This window comes from Boleophthalmus pectinirostris, unplaced genomic scaffold (assembly GCF_026225935.1).
Source record: "Boleophthalmus pectinirostris isolate CB_2022bp ecotype Guang Dong unplaced genomic scaffold, ASM2622593v1 HiC_scaffold_2, whole genome shotgun sequence".
In the NCBI taxonomy this organism is placed as follows: domain Eukaryota; kingdom Metazoa; phylum Chordata; class Actinopteri; order Gobiiformes; family Gobiidae; genus Boleophthalmus; species Boleophthalmus pectinirostris.
In genome coordinates this window covers 8,478,579-8,493,533 of record NW_026571152.1, presented here as the reverse complement: position 1 = coordinate 8,493,533, position 14,955 = coordinate 8,478,579, and the positions used below count along the sequence as shown (strand labels likewise).

The following is a 14,955-nucleotide window of genomic DNA, read 5'->3' as shown; positions in this document are numbered from 1 at the left end:
TCCCCAGAAAAAAGTTTGGGAAACACTGATTTAAAGGAACCATATCAGATTATGATTTTTAATTTTATACTCAAATTAAATCTAGATTTCACTGATAACAATTAAAATGCTGAAATATTCTTAACTACAAAAATGCATTGGACAAAAACTATAATGAGTATGATGGCCAAGTTGTTTATGGTGCTGAAATCCATTTGCATTAACCTAAAATGTCTCTCTCTGATCTGAATCGTCTCTACCTAAACCTCAGAACCTGCATCCAATCCTGACTCAGTGCTAGTGCAGCCTCTGGAGCTCAGGGAGGGAATTCTGGAGGTTCTGAGCTTTCACATGAGGCCTGTTCATATACTGAGGATGAGACAAACTTATGTGTCCTCTATTTGTAAGTTAAGGCTCTGGAAATACACACACAGCAAAAAATAGAGAGTTAAAATTTCAGGGTAAAATATTTCAGTGTTGTTTTTAACACAAAAAATGTATTAAATGTTAAAGTTTAAGTTTATGGGGGTGCGAGTTGGGGTTATTTGAGTTAATATGGTTGAAGTTAATTCAACGGTGGACTGGGACCAAAAAATGGCCCTGGACTTTTCCCCCCACCATTCGGCCTACATTAAAACTTGAGGTCCGCAAAATTTGTCTCAAGATCAAAACTGAGGACCATGCGGCCGTTCTGGACTTTTACAGAACGTACATACAGATTGTCAGTCCGCCCCTGACTGACTTCCACTGTGTTCATTCAACTTCCCTTAGTGTTAATTTGGCACCTCCCACTGCTTCAAATTCTTGCAAGAAAAGACCGGTTTGAACCAGTTTTGTACATAATTTCATCTTAAATCAACTAAAATAAAGTGTAAAAATAAAACACCTCTGTGTGTTGTTTACCTAAAAAATCTGGATAACTCTACGAAGTGTTATCCGTTTGCTCTCAAAACATTAATGCAAAGGTGCAAAGACAACGACCTGCACTTAAATACAAAGAAAACGAAAGAAAGCATAATTGATTTTAGGAAAAACAAAAGCATTCACCATCACAATGGCTTCTGCATCAACGGAGAGGAGGTAGAGAGGGTCTCCAACTTTAAGTTCCTGGGTGTGAGGATCTGACCTGGAGCCTAAACACCATCAGCATTATAAGGTGTGCCCAGCAGAGACAGTTGTTTCTATGAACACTCCGCCAGAACGAGCTCTCCCAGAAGCTGTTAACCAACTGGTGCACCATTGAAAGCGTTCTGGCACACTGCTGCACATCATGGTAAGGAGCCTGCATAGCTGCTGAAAAGAAGGACCTGCAGCAAGTGGTACGAACAGCTGAAAAGGTGGTGGACTCCACACTCCCGAACCTAGCCACCATCTACTCTTCAAGTCTCCACACGGGCCTCCATTATTCTGCAGGACCCTACACACCCTGGGAACTGCCTCTTCTACACTCTCCCCTCAGAAAGACTTAAAACTCCCCTCACTTGCACAAACAGGCTGTGCAACAGCTTCTATCCACGAGCAGTGGACGTGTTCCAGGGGCACAGGCACAGATAAAAGGCCTGAAGGGACTCAGTGCAATAATCTATTTATTTTATTTATTAAATGTTTTTTTTTATTGGTGTGGATGTGAGGATGTGTCTATATTTGTTCATTTTTACTTGAATTTTGGTCCAGTGTTACTTAATTAATGTTTCCAAAAGTTAAATTAACTCTAGAACAAATTGGACTCATATAAACCCTGAGAAAATGTTGGAATTGATTCTGTGACAGTCAGTTTTAATGCTCCACTTTTTGCTGTGCAGGTTCAGTTGTGATTGTAAGGTTTAGGGTGACTACAGTTCCATTAAAGGTCTTAAATCACACAAAATTAACTCTTGTGAGCTCTAAAGTTATTAGAGCTCACAAGAGCTCCATGTTAGAAAGTCATTACCTCCTCAAAAACAATATCTGGACTTGTGTTTTGTTTCATTCACACACGCTTGAGTCACCATTTATTATTAAACTGTCTGTCTTTTACCTTTACTTCAGCAGAGATTGTCAATTCCGGGGTCTGAAATTGTCACATGAAGTTCAAAAACAGTGTAGCACTTCTTGTATTACCACATGACATCACAAGGTGGAGCAGAGTGCTTTCAGTTCAGAATAACACAGCCTAACTGACTAAATCTGTAGGGTTTGTGTGTTAAACATATGTGAATGAAACAAAAAAACACAACTCCAGTTTGTTTGTGATGAAGAAACAACATTATAACATGCTTTATAAGTTGATTAGTAGGAAAATCTTAACACCACTTCCTCTACAGTCTCTTTTAATTAAACACAAGCTTTGATTCATTATTAATTTCAAATGAAGAAAGACACATATGCGGTATAAACGGCTGCTTCACTGCTTCCCCATCGCACACGCATGCCTCAGTACGCACCACGTCTCCCTCCATAGGTTCACATGAGGATTTAAAGTGACTGCTCTGGGCCTTCATAATGGATGCTATTCTGAGCCGGGCGTATGTATTTTCAGGTTAAATGAAGTGACTGCATGAAATCAGGACATGCTTCTGTTGTCATCGAAGCTAATTTGCACAAACATGAGCAGAGGAACCCTAAGCACGCGAGGATACGGGCTTATACAAGTGTGCGTGCTGGATCCAGAGAGCCTATAGATCGCCAATGATGTAACGATAACAGTGGATTTCTTTTTTTGTGTACTGAATTATGTTTTTATACATTAAGATTTGTCTTTGTTTTAAGGATTACCTATATTTTTTCCATTATTAACTATATTTTAGGTCACTACGTTCCATTGTTAACAACATTTCAGGTCACTACTTTAAAGCCTTATTATAATATTTCTGTAATTTTAGATTTCAGACTTATTTATTTTGATTGTTTTCATCACGTTTTCATCATTATTGTTTTCATTTTTGACTAACAAAACCGTGAGTATGCTCCTTTTTCCTCTTAAAATGCCTTGACAAGACTTAACCCCAAAAAATGTGATTTAAAATTTAGAACTGTTATTTCTTCATGTAGTCTACACTGAAACGGAGCAAAGGATCATGGTCTATGTAGTTCCCTCTGTTTTTTTTTTTAAACTATTGGTTATTTTGGTTACTGTTACATCCCCATAGAAGATCGTCATTTTGATTTTGTCATCTTTTATATATACAGTAGTTAGTAGTATTGTTGTCAAGACCAAAACCTTCTTCAAGACCGAGACAATATCGAGTCCAAGCACCTTCAGGACCGAGCCAAGACCGAGTCCAAGCACCTTCAAGACCGAGACAAGATCTAGTCCAAGTGCCTTCAGGACCGAGACAAGATTGAGTCCAAGCGTCTTCAAGACCGAGACAAGACCGAGTCCAAGCGCCTTCAAGACCAATACAAGACCGAGTCCAAACACCTTCAGGACCGAGACAATATCGAGTCCAAGCACCTTCAGGACCGAGACAAGATCTAGTCCAATCGCCTTCAAGACCGAGACAAGACCGAGTCCAAACATCTTGAGGACCGAGACAAGATCTAGTCCAAGTGTCTTCAGGACCCAAGACAAGATCTAGTCCAAGTGCCTTCAAGACCGAGACAAGATCGACTCCAAGCGCCTTCAAGACCGAGACAAGACCGATTCCAGGCACCTTCAAGACCGAAACAAGATCGAGATCAAGCACCTTCAAAACCGAGACAAGATCGAGATCAAGCACCTTCAAGACCAAGACAAGATCGAGTCCAGGCACCTTCAAGACTGAGACAAGATTGAGACCAAGCACCTCCAAGAAAAGGACAAGATCGAGACTGTCTTGAAAACTTTATTATTATTTCTTATGAGAAGAGTTGCTTTTCCACAGAATTGATGCGTAACTTTTCTATGGAGTTGTGGTTTTATTTAGTAACCGTATAATATTAGTCTGTCTACATCTCCAAAGCTCAAAAAGCTCTGTCCCACCTTGTGATGTCATGTAGTGTTTTTATGTTTTGTTCAGCTTGTTCAAAAAATTCTAGTGAGGGTGTATGAAGTTTAAAAACACAGTGGAGCTCTTTTTGTATTACCACATGACATCACAGGGTGGAACAGAGTGTTTTTGTTTTGTTTTTTCTGTCTGGGAGAAGAACACAGCCTAAATCTGCAGGGTTAGTGTGTTAAACATGTGTGAATGAAACAAAACACAACTCCAGAGAAATGATAGAAAAGTAAAATGAAAATAAAACAATAAATATGGTGAGGTGGTCTTTAATTGTGTCACATTTGTGGAGGTCTTTTGGCTTACAGTATAATTAACACTTCCTCTTCATCCAACTAAAGACAAATCAGCCTGTACCTGATTTTTCCACATATTTGAGCAAAAGGTGTGCTGTCTGAGAGTTGTGAACAGCGCTTATAAACTCATTTTTATGTTGTTTGTTAAGAGCATTCTAATTATTCACCAAGATAAGTAAGGAATAACTTGGGACAATTCACAAGTTTAAGAGAGTAAAAATCAGCTAGAACTCCTTTAAACAACTGAATGAATGTGTTTATTTGCATGTCTTTTGGCTGTTGTTTTGGATAGACTCCAGCACACTCACTCAGACGCACAAACTCCAAACCCCAAAAGCCCATTAAAATCAATTAACAGTAAACACAGTTCTAATGGGAGCAGTGCACTCCAAACTCAAGGACTCTACCAGTTCAAGTCTCTGTCCTACTCTGAACCACGCTTTTTATTTTCCCCAAAAGCATTTTTGTTGGAGCGCTCAGACCTCCTTAAGCTCAAGAGGTTTGGAAAGCAACCTAAAACACACACGAGTGTATTAATGAAGTGTCGTTCTGCTGCACACCCGCTCTTCACCTTTATGGTTTTTGACATAGCCTTCAGAACAGCTGAGCATAAATGTAAATCTCTGCGACAATCGTGTTTTCATTAAATTTGATTTGAGCATTTTGTTACACAGAGTAAACATTTTTAAAATTAATACTACAAAAAATGACAGACAAAAGTGACAAAAACCAGGCAGAAACAAAAGCATATTTATTTTACATGGAACAGTGGAGGGGAACAGCTGTTTGATGTTACATCCAACACTACACAAAAGGAAGAGTCACACTCAATACACAACTTTTTACAATAAAAAAAAAAAGTAAAAATTCCATTTGCACTGTACATTGTTTAATGATGTATTTGCTGTTTCAGTGTGTCACTCAAACCCATGTCCACACACACACACCACTCTTGTGGTAAGTTACTATTGTAACCACAGCTGCCCTGGGGCAAACTGATGGAAGCAAGGCTACCAATCTGTACCATCACCCTCAGTGACCACCACCAACACTCACTCATATACCACATTCATATTTGGGTAAAGTGTCTTGCCTAAGGACACAAAGATAGAACTTACTTGGTTGCTCTGAGTGGATTTTGATCCTCTCACCTTAAATGTAAGTATGAAAGTGATGTCTGCATGAGTGATGGTGGTCGGAGGGACCAATGGCGCCAATTAGCAGCCGCGTTTCAGTCAGTCTGACTTGGACCACTGCCGCCCCAACAACTGAAGGTTCACAGCATGTTTTTTTTTTTTTTTTTTTTTTTTGTGTGGAAAAAACTGGAAAGAGTACAGGCTAAAAGAGAAAAGAGCTTGAGAAGGAGTAATGTCTTGTTTTTTCTACATGTCTACATTGGCTGAATATCTAAATAAAGACAAACTACATTACATTATTCATGATTTACATCAGCTTGCTTTCACCACAGGCTGTATACATATTGAAAAAACGTCGCCTCTCTCTCTGTAACTGCTGATGTCAGGCTCCTGTTCATATCAACCATCAACCCGCTCTACATGATCCTGGGGTTTTTATTTCACTTTTTTTCCATCAATATGATCAATATATGAACCTAAATAACAGACAAGCTCCCTCTTTCACCCCATAACTGCTAGCCTTGGTGAGTTTCATTTGATTCATTTCATTGTTTTTTTTTTTTTTGTTTTTTTTCTTAAACTACATTCATGCATTTATTTATTCTTTGATTTCACTTTGATGACTAAAGTTTTTGTATTTATCGAAACATGCACGAGCAGCTAATACCATGATAAGGATTCTACCCAAAACTACCAACAGTAAAGTAAAAGTGATGGTGCATTTAAGGACTTTAGGATTTTCTAGCTGCATTATAGAAATAGAGAAACACACTGGTGTGTTCCCAGCAGATCTCCTATAGAGTCAAGTTCAGTTCAAGGACAGCAGCAATATAGAAAATGAATGAATATTTTATGTGCTACAATGTTTTCATCTCTAGGGGAAGCAGAGTTGTATAGTAGCACTAGTAGTAGTAGTAGCAGTAGTAGTAGTAGTAATTAGCCAGTAATTATCCAAATAATTCCAAATAATGTCATTATAGAGTTTAAAAACACAGTGGAGCACTTTCTGTATTACCACATGACATCAGAGCAAACATGAGTGCACAAGCTGCATTATCTCAAAGTGGAAGGTCCTGATCCAGAGAGAGTGCACAACAGGAACAGAGAGAGGAGCTATAGAGAACTGCAAGAGACGAGAGATAGACTGAAAGAGAGTAAGAGAGTGAGAGGAGAGAGAAAAGACAGATACAAAGAGAGAAAAGAGAGAGAGGGGGCAAACACTAGTACATGAGTTGCACTGAGTTGTCTCAAAGTGGGAGGATCCTTTTCCATATAGAGTGCACAGAGAGAGAGAGAGTAGAGAGAGGAAAGACAAAGAGAGGAAAGAGATAGGTGAGAGAGGAGAGAGAGAATGAAAAAGAAGCAAGAGGGAGAGGAGAAAGAAGAGAGAAAGAGAGGAGAGAGAGTGGAAAGAGAGTGGAGAAAAAGGAGAAAGAGAGAGAGAGAGAGAGAGGAGAAAGAATGAAAGGAGAGGGATAGGAGAGAGAGGGGAGAAAGAGGAGAGAGAGAGAGAGTGAAAGAGAAGCAAGAGCGAGAGAGGAGAGAAAGAGAGGAGAGAGAAAGGAGATAGAAAGGAGAGTGAGAGGGGAGAGAGTAGTACATACTACAGGAGCAGAGAGAGTGAAAGAGAAGCAAGAGAGAGAGAAGAAAGAGAAGCAGAAGAGTGGGGAGAGAGAGAGACAGAGAGAAAGGAGAGAAAAAGAGAGGAAAGAGATAGGAGAGAGAGAGGAGAGAGCAAGAGAAGAGTGAGAGGAGAGAAGAGAGAAAGTGAGGAGAGCGGTAGGAGAGAGAAAGAGAGAGGAGAGACAGAGAGGTGAGAGAGAGAGACTGGAGAGCAAAAGAGAGGGAGGTAGAAAGGAGATATAGAGAACCATAAGAGACAAGAGAGAGACTGAAAGAGAGAAAGAGAGTGAGAGGAGAGAGAAAATAGATACAAAGAGAGAAAAGAGCGAGGGGGGAAACATGAGTTGCATTGAGTTGCATATGTCTCAAAGTGGGAGGGTCCTTTTCTATATGGAGTGCACAGAGAGAGAGAGAACGGAAAGACAAGAGAAAGAGAGAGAGGAGAGAGAGAGAGAGTGGGTTGTAAGCTCAGAGCAGAGGAGAGACAGATCCAGGGACCCAACGCACACACAGAAGGAGGAAGAGAGGAGGCTACAGACTCTCAAACCCCCACATCTCCACCGGCTTTTCTGCTTTCCACTCAGCACACGCTCACACCGGGGACCACCATGCCCAACTTCTCCGGGACCTGGAAGATGAAGAGTAGTGAAAATTTTGACGAGCTCCTCAAGGTCTTGGGTGAGTTTGGGCTTCTTTTGACTTCTATTGTTCGGAGGTGGGTTTGTATCTCAGCGTGAGGCCAGCGAGCCGTCGTGAGTCACAGTCAAAAGCTTGTCTAGCTGCTTTGGAATGGCATCTCCGGATACTCACGACATTCCCAAGGGCTGAGGAGATGTGTGTACTATAGGGCAGCAGCGATTAATCGGATAACGCAGACTAATCGATAATGAACGTGATTGTAGTTGGATTTTGATAATCGGAAGTGTTATCTGGACTCTGAAACGCAAACATAGTGGCATTTCAGCACTGTTTAAAGGTCCTATATTACGTAAAATTGACTCTTGTAGCTTTAAGGGCAGCTGCGATAAATCGAATAATGCGGACTAATCGATAATACATGTGATTGTAGTTGGATTTTCATTATCGGAAGTGTTATCTGGACTCTGAAACACAACCACAATGGTATTTGAGCACTTTTTAAAGGTCCTATACCATGCAAAATTGACTCTTGTGAGCTTTAAGGGCAGTGGCGATTAATCGGATAATGACTAAATGATAATAAATGTGATTGTAGTTGGATTTTGATAATCGGAAGTGTTATCTGAACTCTGAAACGCAAACACAGTGGCATTTCAGCACTGTTTAAAGGTCTATATACTACGTATATACTACGCAAAATTGACTCTTGTGAGCTTTAAGCCTCTTCAAAAACATACCTGGAGTAATCCTTTATTATTACTCTGTCTACATCTCCAAAGCTCAAAATGCTCTGTTCCACCTTGTGATGCCATGATGTAGTAGTTTTCAAGTTAACAGCTCCTTTTACCTTTAGTTCTGTAGAGAGCAAAAATTCCAGGACTAAAATGATCCAAATGATTCTAGTGAAGGTGTGGGGAGTTTAAAAACACAGTGGAGCACTTCTGGTATTACAATGTGACATCACAAGGTGGAACAGAGTGTTTTCTGTTTGAGAGAAGAACCTAAATAGCCTAAAAATGCAGGGGTTGTGTGTTAAATGTGTGAATGAAACAAAACACAACTCCAGGTCTGTTTGTGATGAGGAAACAACACAAGAAAAAACAAACAAACAAACAAAAACAAAAACAAAAAAAAATATAATATATATATATATATATAAAATTTTGTATTATTAATTAACAATTTTTGATTTTCATTAAAACTGTATTATGTATTATATTTCTGCTTGAAGGTCTGTCACTTGCATGTCTCCATGGGGATTGATTTACCTGGTATGTCCCAATATTTGACACTAAACCTAAGCTATTTCCATAGAGACAAGATGCAGGTAAGATCTATGGAGAGGCGAGTTTGCTCATATAATAGTAAGAATTCATATTTTTGCAAGGTATTTTTGAGCAATAAAATTGCTGTAATTAAATAGACGGAAGAAAAAACAGCATACTGTGTAACGGTCCAGGCAAAGCAATATCATCACCATGGAGACATGAAACTGACAGACCATTCACTAGAAAAGTTACGTGATTCATCTATTACGAATACATTTAATTTGTGAATATGCTTTACATAAAAGCTTTCAGTCATCACATTTCAATATTTATTTGGTTAAAAAATGATTTTAAAAGTTTGCACCATCGAAATAATCATTTGACTAGTCGACTAATTAAAGGGTCCATCCATATTACACTATTTTCTTATTTTCCTCATCACAAATAGACCTGCAGTTGTATTTTGTTTCATTCACACATGTTAAACACACAAACCCTGAATATTTAGGCTGAGTTCTTCTCTCAAACAGAAAACACTTTTGTTTTTAACTCCATACATCTTCACTAGAATCATTTGGATAATTTCAGCCCTGGAATTTTCAATCTCTACTGAACGAAAGGTAAAAGGAGCTGTTAACTTGAAAACTACCATTTCACGACATCACAAGGTGGAACATAGCAGAAAGAGGGTTACTGAAACATGTGAATGAAGCAAAACACAAGTCCAGGCGTGTTTGTGATGAGGTAACAACATTAAAACATGTCAGTCATTTTGTGTAATATAATGTGTGGTACAATAAGAGTAAATCAGTAAGAGAGGCAAAGACAGTAAGTTTGTAATTTTGTGTAATAGATTGCATTTTATATAATATTTTAACTATTTAGAAATGTATTTGAAATTTGCCCTCTGCATTTGACCCAGTACGGCGTCCAGGGACCCATCTCTAAATTTCAAGCTAGTCTTGATCGGGACTACTTTTACTGGGACTACTTTTGCACGCTTTTGTTGATGGGAGAAACGTCGTGTAAGTCTATGGAGGAATGTTCAGCTGTTGCCATGGTGACACAATGCACACATTCGCAAAACAGCCTGATAAGTTCTACCATCTTAAAAGTTGTGGTTGTAATGTTATTCGAGAGAGACTTCAGCACAAATCAGCTCGCCTGTTGTAGCTCCGGTCATGATCATGTATGGTCAGATTGTGTTCAAACCATAGACAGTATAAAGAAGTGGACTAAGGGAGTGTGACGTCACCCACGTTGTTTGGTTCCAGTCAAATGAAGCTCATTGAGGCAAGTAGTTTTAGGAGCTGAGTTACATTTTACGAATAGAAATCGATTTATGGACAAAATTGCAAAATAAAAACACCAGGATCTTGTAAAGTTGGTGAATATGAACATTTCAAGACCAAAATAAGGAGTTACAGAAAGAGGGGCCACGCTTTTTTAATACAAAGTGAATTGGAGCCAGAGTCGATGGAGCCAGAAACGTGTCCATGCTCACTTCCTGTGTGTAACATGGCGGCGAGTGGGTTAGTTATGTCCATTTACTAGTATATACAGTCTATGGTAAAAACAGCACACAGATTAAAGTCTAAAGGCCTAATTATTATATTTCTGCATCTATTCAATGCACACTGCCGCCGTCACCTTATCACCATTGTTTTTGATTTATGGATCTACACTGAGGTCTATAGGCTGTGATGTAATTCACCACCACAACGCTAGGAGGCTAGGTTTGCGTTTGTGTAGACAAAATGAAGTGGGAAAGCGGAGTACAAGAAAAGTATGTAGAGGGGATGTAGAGAAGACCAATCACAGCCCTTCTTGTCTGCATCGTTTTGCCTTGCTGTCTGTGTCGGTTCAATGCGTAGTTACAAAATTTCTGAGGTGCACATGAAGGCAACGCAGAGAGTCTACGTCACCTTTAACCCCTTACACAAAGTATCGCAGATGATTTGATGCATGACCATAAATTGGGCTTGATTTGAGTAACAGTGCTCCAGACAGAGCAGTGCCCCCAGTTAGCTCCACCCCTCAGGGAATTTTGATGACATCACCTGCAACGAACCAGTGTTTACAGGTGCACTATGTAACTTTTTGGTTGGGGGTTCGTCACCTGCTTGTTTCTATGGATAGGTCATTGCTCCAGTTTGATATTAAACAGATCTACTTTACATTTATTCAATTACAGCTGCTTTTAAAAAATGAAGAATGGAACTGAAAAATACCTAGAAAAAACAGATCTGACCTGTAACTTGGTCTGGTTTGCTCACCATGACGACAGAAAGGTTTAATGCCATACTGTGAAACATTCCATTCAAAACAATAACATCTCCAGAGAAAAGCATTTGACAGGCCATCCACCAGAAAAGTCACACAGTGCACCTTTAAATGAAAAAAAACAAACTAACCAAACTAACCGAAAATTCTCTTCCCATGGGAAAATCTCATGTTTTTGTGACAGTAGATGTGCGGACATTGATGTGATGCAAAACTGCGCTCCAAAACAAATCTGGTATTGTTAGTTTTTGGGGAGGAGGGGCCGTGGCATTCATTGTACAGCGTTTAAGTAGGGCATGGATTAGCGATGCCACGGGAATACCCAAGAGAAACATACTCGACTCGCTCTCGTTCAAAACTCCACAGGCTCCGCTGATGGTTGTGATGAGTGAGATTTAGACCACTTTAAATGGGTCACTACATACCAACAATGTTAAAGGCGCTGTACCCCATTTGTCTTGCTCTTGAGTTCAAAATAAGTCTGCTGCGTACTTTCGCCATCTGATTATGAAGTGTTTTTTTGTCCAATAACCAGGAAGTGTGCGGTTAACATCATGCAAATTGTTGTTAACATTATTGTTATGCCAAAAGTACAACTTCGTGCTTATAAACGCTTTGCGGTGAATAGTTAGAATGCTCAGAATGCGTAAGGTTTTAAATGGACTAGTTCTGTTTGTCACGTTTTTTAAGACAGTAAAAATCAGTCAATGCTTCAGTCAATAGTTTACAAAGATGTGGTCACCCCATTTTCAAATGGTGTGATTGACAGATGGTCCGTCCATACCCTGCCCCTAAATGCTCCTAAATCACGCTTTTTTTTAAACATTTTGAATCATGAAAAGTAGGTTCATTTGTGTAAAATGTTGAATTTTCATGTGCACCAACACATCAACATCTCACAGATTTTTTGGGGGTCTTTAAAACGGCTTTATAGTCTGAACTTGAAACTTATACTTAACTGTCAAGAGGTCAAAGCAATAATATAAATATATAAGGGGTTAGTGATATCTCGATATTTAATGTATAGAGATATTTTTTAAACACAAAATGGATTCTGACATATCGTATATATATCCATATAATGCTTAAATATTTAAATCTGATTTCCCTGCTTTGCTTGTTTGCCTTCTCTGTGCTCGCCCCAATCGCACGGCACAAGAAGTGAGCTGTTTTTTTCCAGCTTAGTTTATGCAAATGAGCCATGTGGTTTTAAGTTTCATTTCTGTAAAACATAAACGGATGTGTGCAAAGCTGCATTAAACACATTAAAATATCGCATGGGCTGATATTAGCCAGGCTGGTGTCATCTAGTGCCTCCACTCAATTTAATTTCTCTCCAGTGACAAGGTCAGGAATCGGAATACACTAGAAGGTTTGCAAGAACCCCAGAAGTGCGAGTTCGGGCACCAGCCAATCAGTGAAGCACCATACATTCTGTGTTGGCAACGATTCCCCAAGATCGAAGATTTAAAGTCTGAACAAAGAGAATGAATTTTATCAAAGGCAAAGACATTATTGCCCTTCTTCCTACGGGATTTGGGAAAAGCTTAATATACCAGTTAACTCCATTAGTGGCGCATTACATACATCACAACCAAATAGCAGCGTTTTGTTAAATGATAAAAAGTACCCGTCTACTGTTAAGCGAACAAATTCTAACACTGCGAGGTCAGACTGATGAATCAGGCTAGGCCGATGCGGCTTTATAGTAGTTATGTTGTATATGGTGTAAAGTTTATTTATGGAGAAGATTTTAATTAATAATCTGCTGCAGTGTAGAACTTGTACAATACTGTTTGGAAAAGTTTGGTTTGATCTGCGCAGTGAATTGTGGGATACTTAACAACTCCTTACCGCTGGTTAAGAATCTCCCGAGCTTCCTCTGCTAAAGGAGCTCATGTTTCTGGTTATCGTACGGTTAACAGAGCTGATGCAAAGATGAGCTTGAGTTGAGTTGTTTTATTTTTGAATGAAAAAAAAGAAATATAAATTATTTCTTCCATTATTTTACAGTTAATTTATTATTTTTGCATACAGAAGCACTTTGTTTCTACATGAACTGCGTACCTCTCGCACTTAAATAAAAAAAAAAACTTGTTGAATTTGGCTTTTTTTTTTTTTTTTCAGTAATTTTGGGGGGTTATTTTTCCTGTACACATATCGAGATATATATTGTATATCGAGATACAGCAAAATATATTGAGATATATTTTTTGCTCCATATCGCCCAGCCGCTGATGGTGATTGTGGTGCCCAAGCAACTTCCAGAATAAGGTGAATAGAAAAAAAAGCATTAAACTTTGAAAATCCGTAGCGAGAGAAATCTAATTTTAAATGTAAATGACAGCTGACCAATGACATCCTTCCTTCCTTTTCTATTTTACAATGTACATTATTAATTCACTCCACTCTCTGTGACCGTAAGCTCCCTCAGCTGTCAACAAGACTGCCATCCACCACTGTCACTCACAACCATCAGATTCATATTAGGCAAGGTGGGTGAAATGTCTTGCTTGAGGACACAATGACAGTCTACAGTAGAGTCACTTCTGCTCCACTGTGGCACCAGGTATTCCCAGCAGTCTCCCATCCGACCGTTAACCAGGCCCGGCCCCGCTTAGTTACTTAAATCATTAGAAATAATTACGGCCCACATAATTTGAAAAGCGCTGAACCAGAAGTAATTCGATCTATTGTTATCCTCGTCCCTATCAAACATGCCCCATATTCCACTATAGCGAACAATGGCACAGTGTCCCTTATATAAAACTATACGTCTGCTGTACATTCACCCTGACACATGCTTGTTCTCAATTAGCGTCTGGTGAAAGTGATGAGATACTATGGGCCTGTGCCTCCTCCCTCGTCTCCCTACTTCCCTTTTCCCTCCTCCTCCTCGCTCCTCCCCCCTCCTCCCATAACAAACCGTCCCAGTCCACACACAATTACAGGGACAGTGATAGAAGCTGATGGGGCTCTGGCTGGGCCTTATGTAAGAGCCAGTGAGTGACGCGGGACGCCAAATGTGCCCAAAAATCAGTCTACAAGGAGAGAGAGAGAGAGAGAGAGAGAGGGAGCAACAGCACTGACCAATGAATTCTATGTTACTTCTCAAGCCCTAATCACATAAATCCTGTAATAAAAGCTACAGTATGTAACTTTCTGAAGGTGGCAATCTCCTGCATGATTGGAAATAGTCTAAAAGTTAAAACCATATTCTCTATGGAGATAGATAAGTTTTATGCCATACAGTGTAAGATTATTAGCCATGTTGGTGCCACCTAATGCCTCCGCTCAATTTCATTTCTCTCCAGCGACTATGTGAGGAATCGAAATACACTAGACCAGTGGTGTCAAACTCAAATTCACAGAGGACTGAAATTAAAAACTGGGACTAAGTCATGGGCCAAACTAAGTATTTACAGAAAAATTTCAACAACATTTGCATGTTTTCTCCTCTTTCGAGGTATGTAATGTTAAACCTTTTCTTATTAAAATAAATGTTTAATAATAGTTTTGCTTAAACATTGAATCCAGAACAAGCAAAATATAAAATAATAACAACATTTTAAATAAATAATGTCTCTATAGTATAGTCTATCTCTAGCCGGTGGGCAGCTCTAATACATTTGATATGATCTCACAGGCCAAATATAATTATATCATGGGCCAAATTTGGCCCCCGGGCCTGAGTTTGACATGCCTGCACTACTGGTTTGCAAGAACCCCAGAAGTGCGAGTCCAAGCACCATCAGTGAAGAACCATACATTCTGT

At 39.3% G+C, this 14,955-nt stretch overlaps 1 protein-coding gene across 1 annotated transcript in view; it reads left to right on the top strand.

Annotated features, from left to right (window-relative positions):
* The first annotated feature begins 7,375 nt into the window (after window positions 1-7,375).
* Window positions 7,376-14,955, top strand: part of crabp1a (cellular retinoic acid binding protein 1a) — a 38,513-nt gene continuing 30,933 nt past the window's right edge. Inside the window, exon 1 of the mRNA XM_020923205.2 lies at window positions 7,376-7,668. Coding sequence (XP_020778864.1) covers window positions 7,599-7,668 — 70 coding nt within the window. The 5' untranslated portion in view covers window positions 7,376-7,598. The remainder of the gene's footprint in view (window positions 7,669-14,955) is intronic.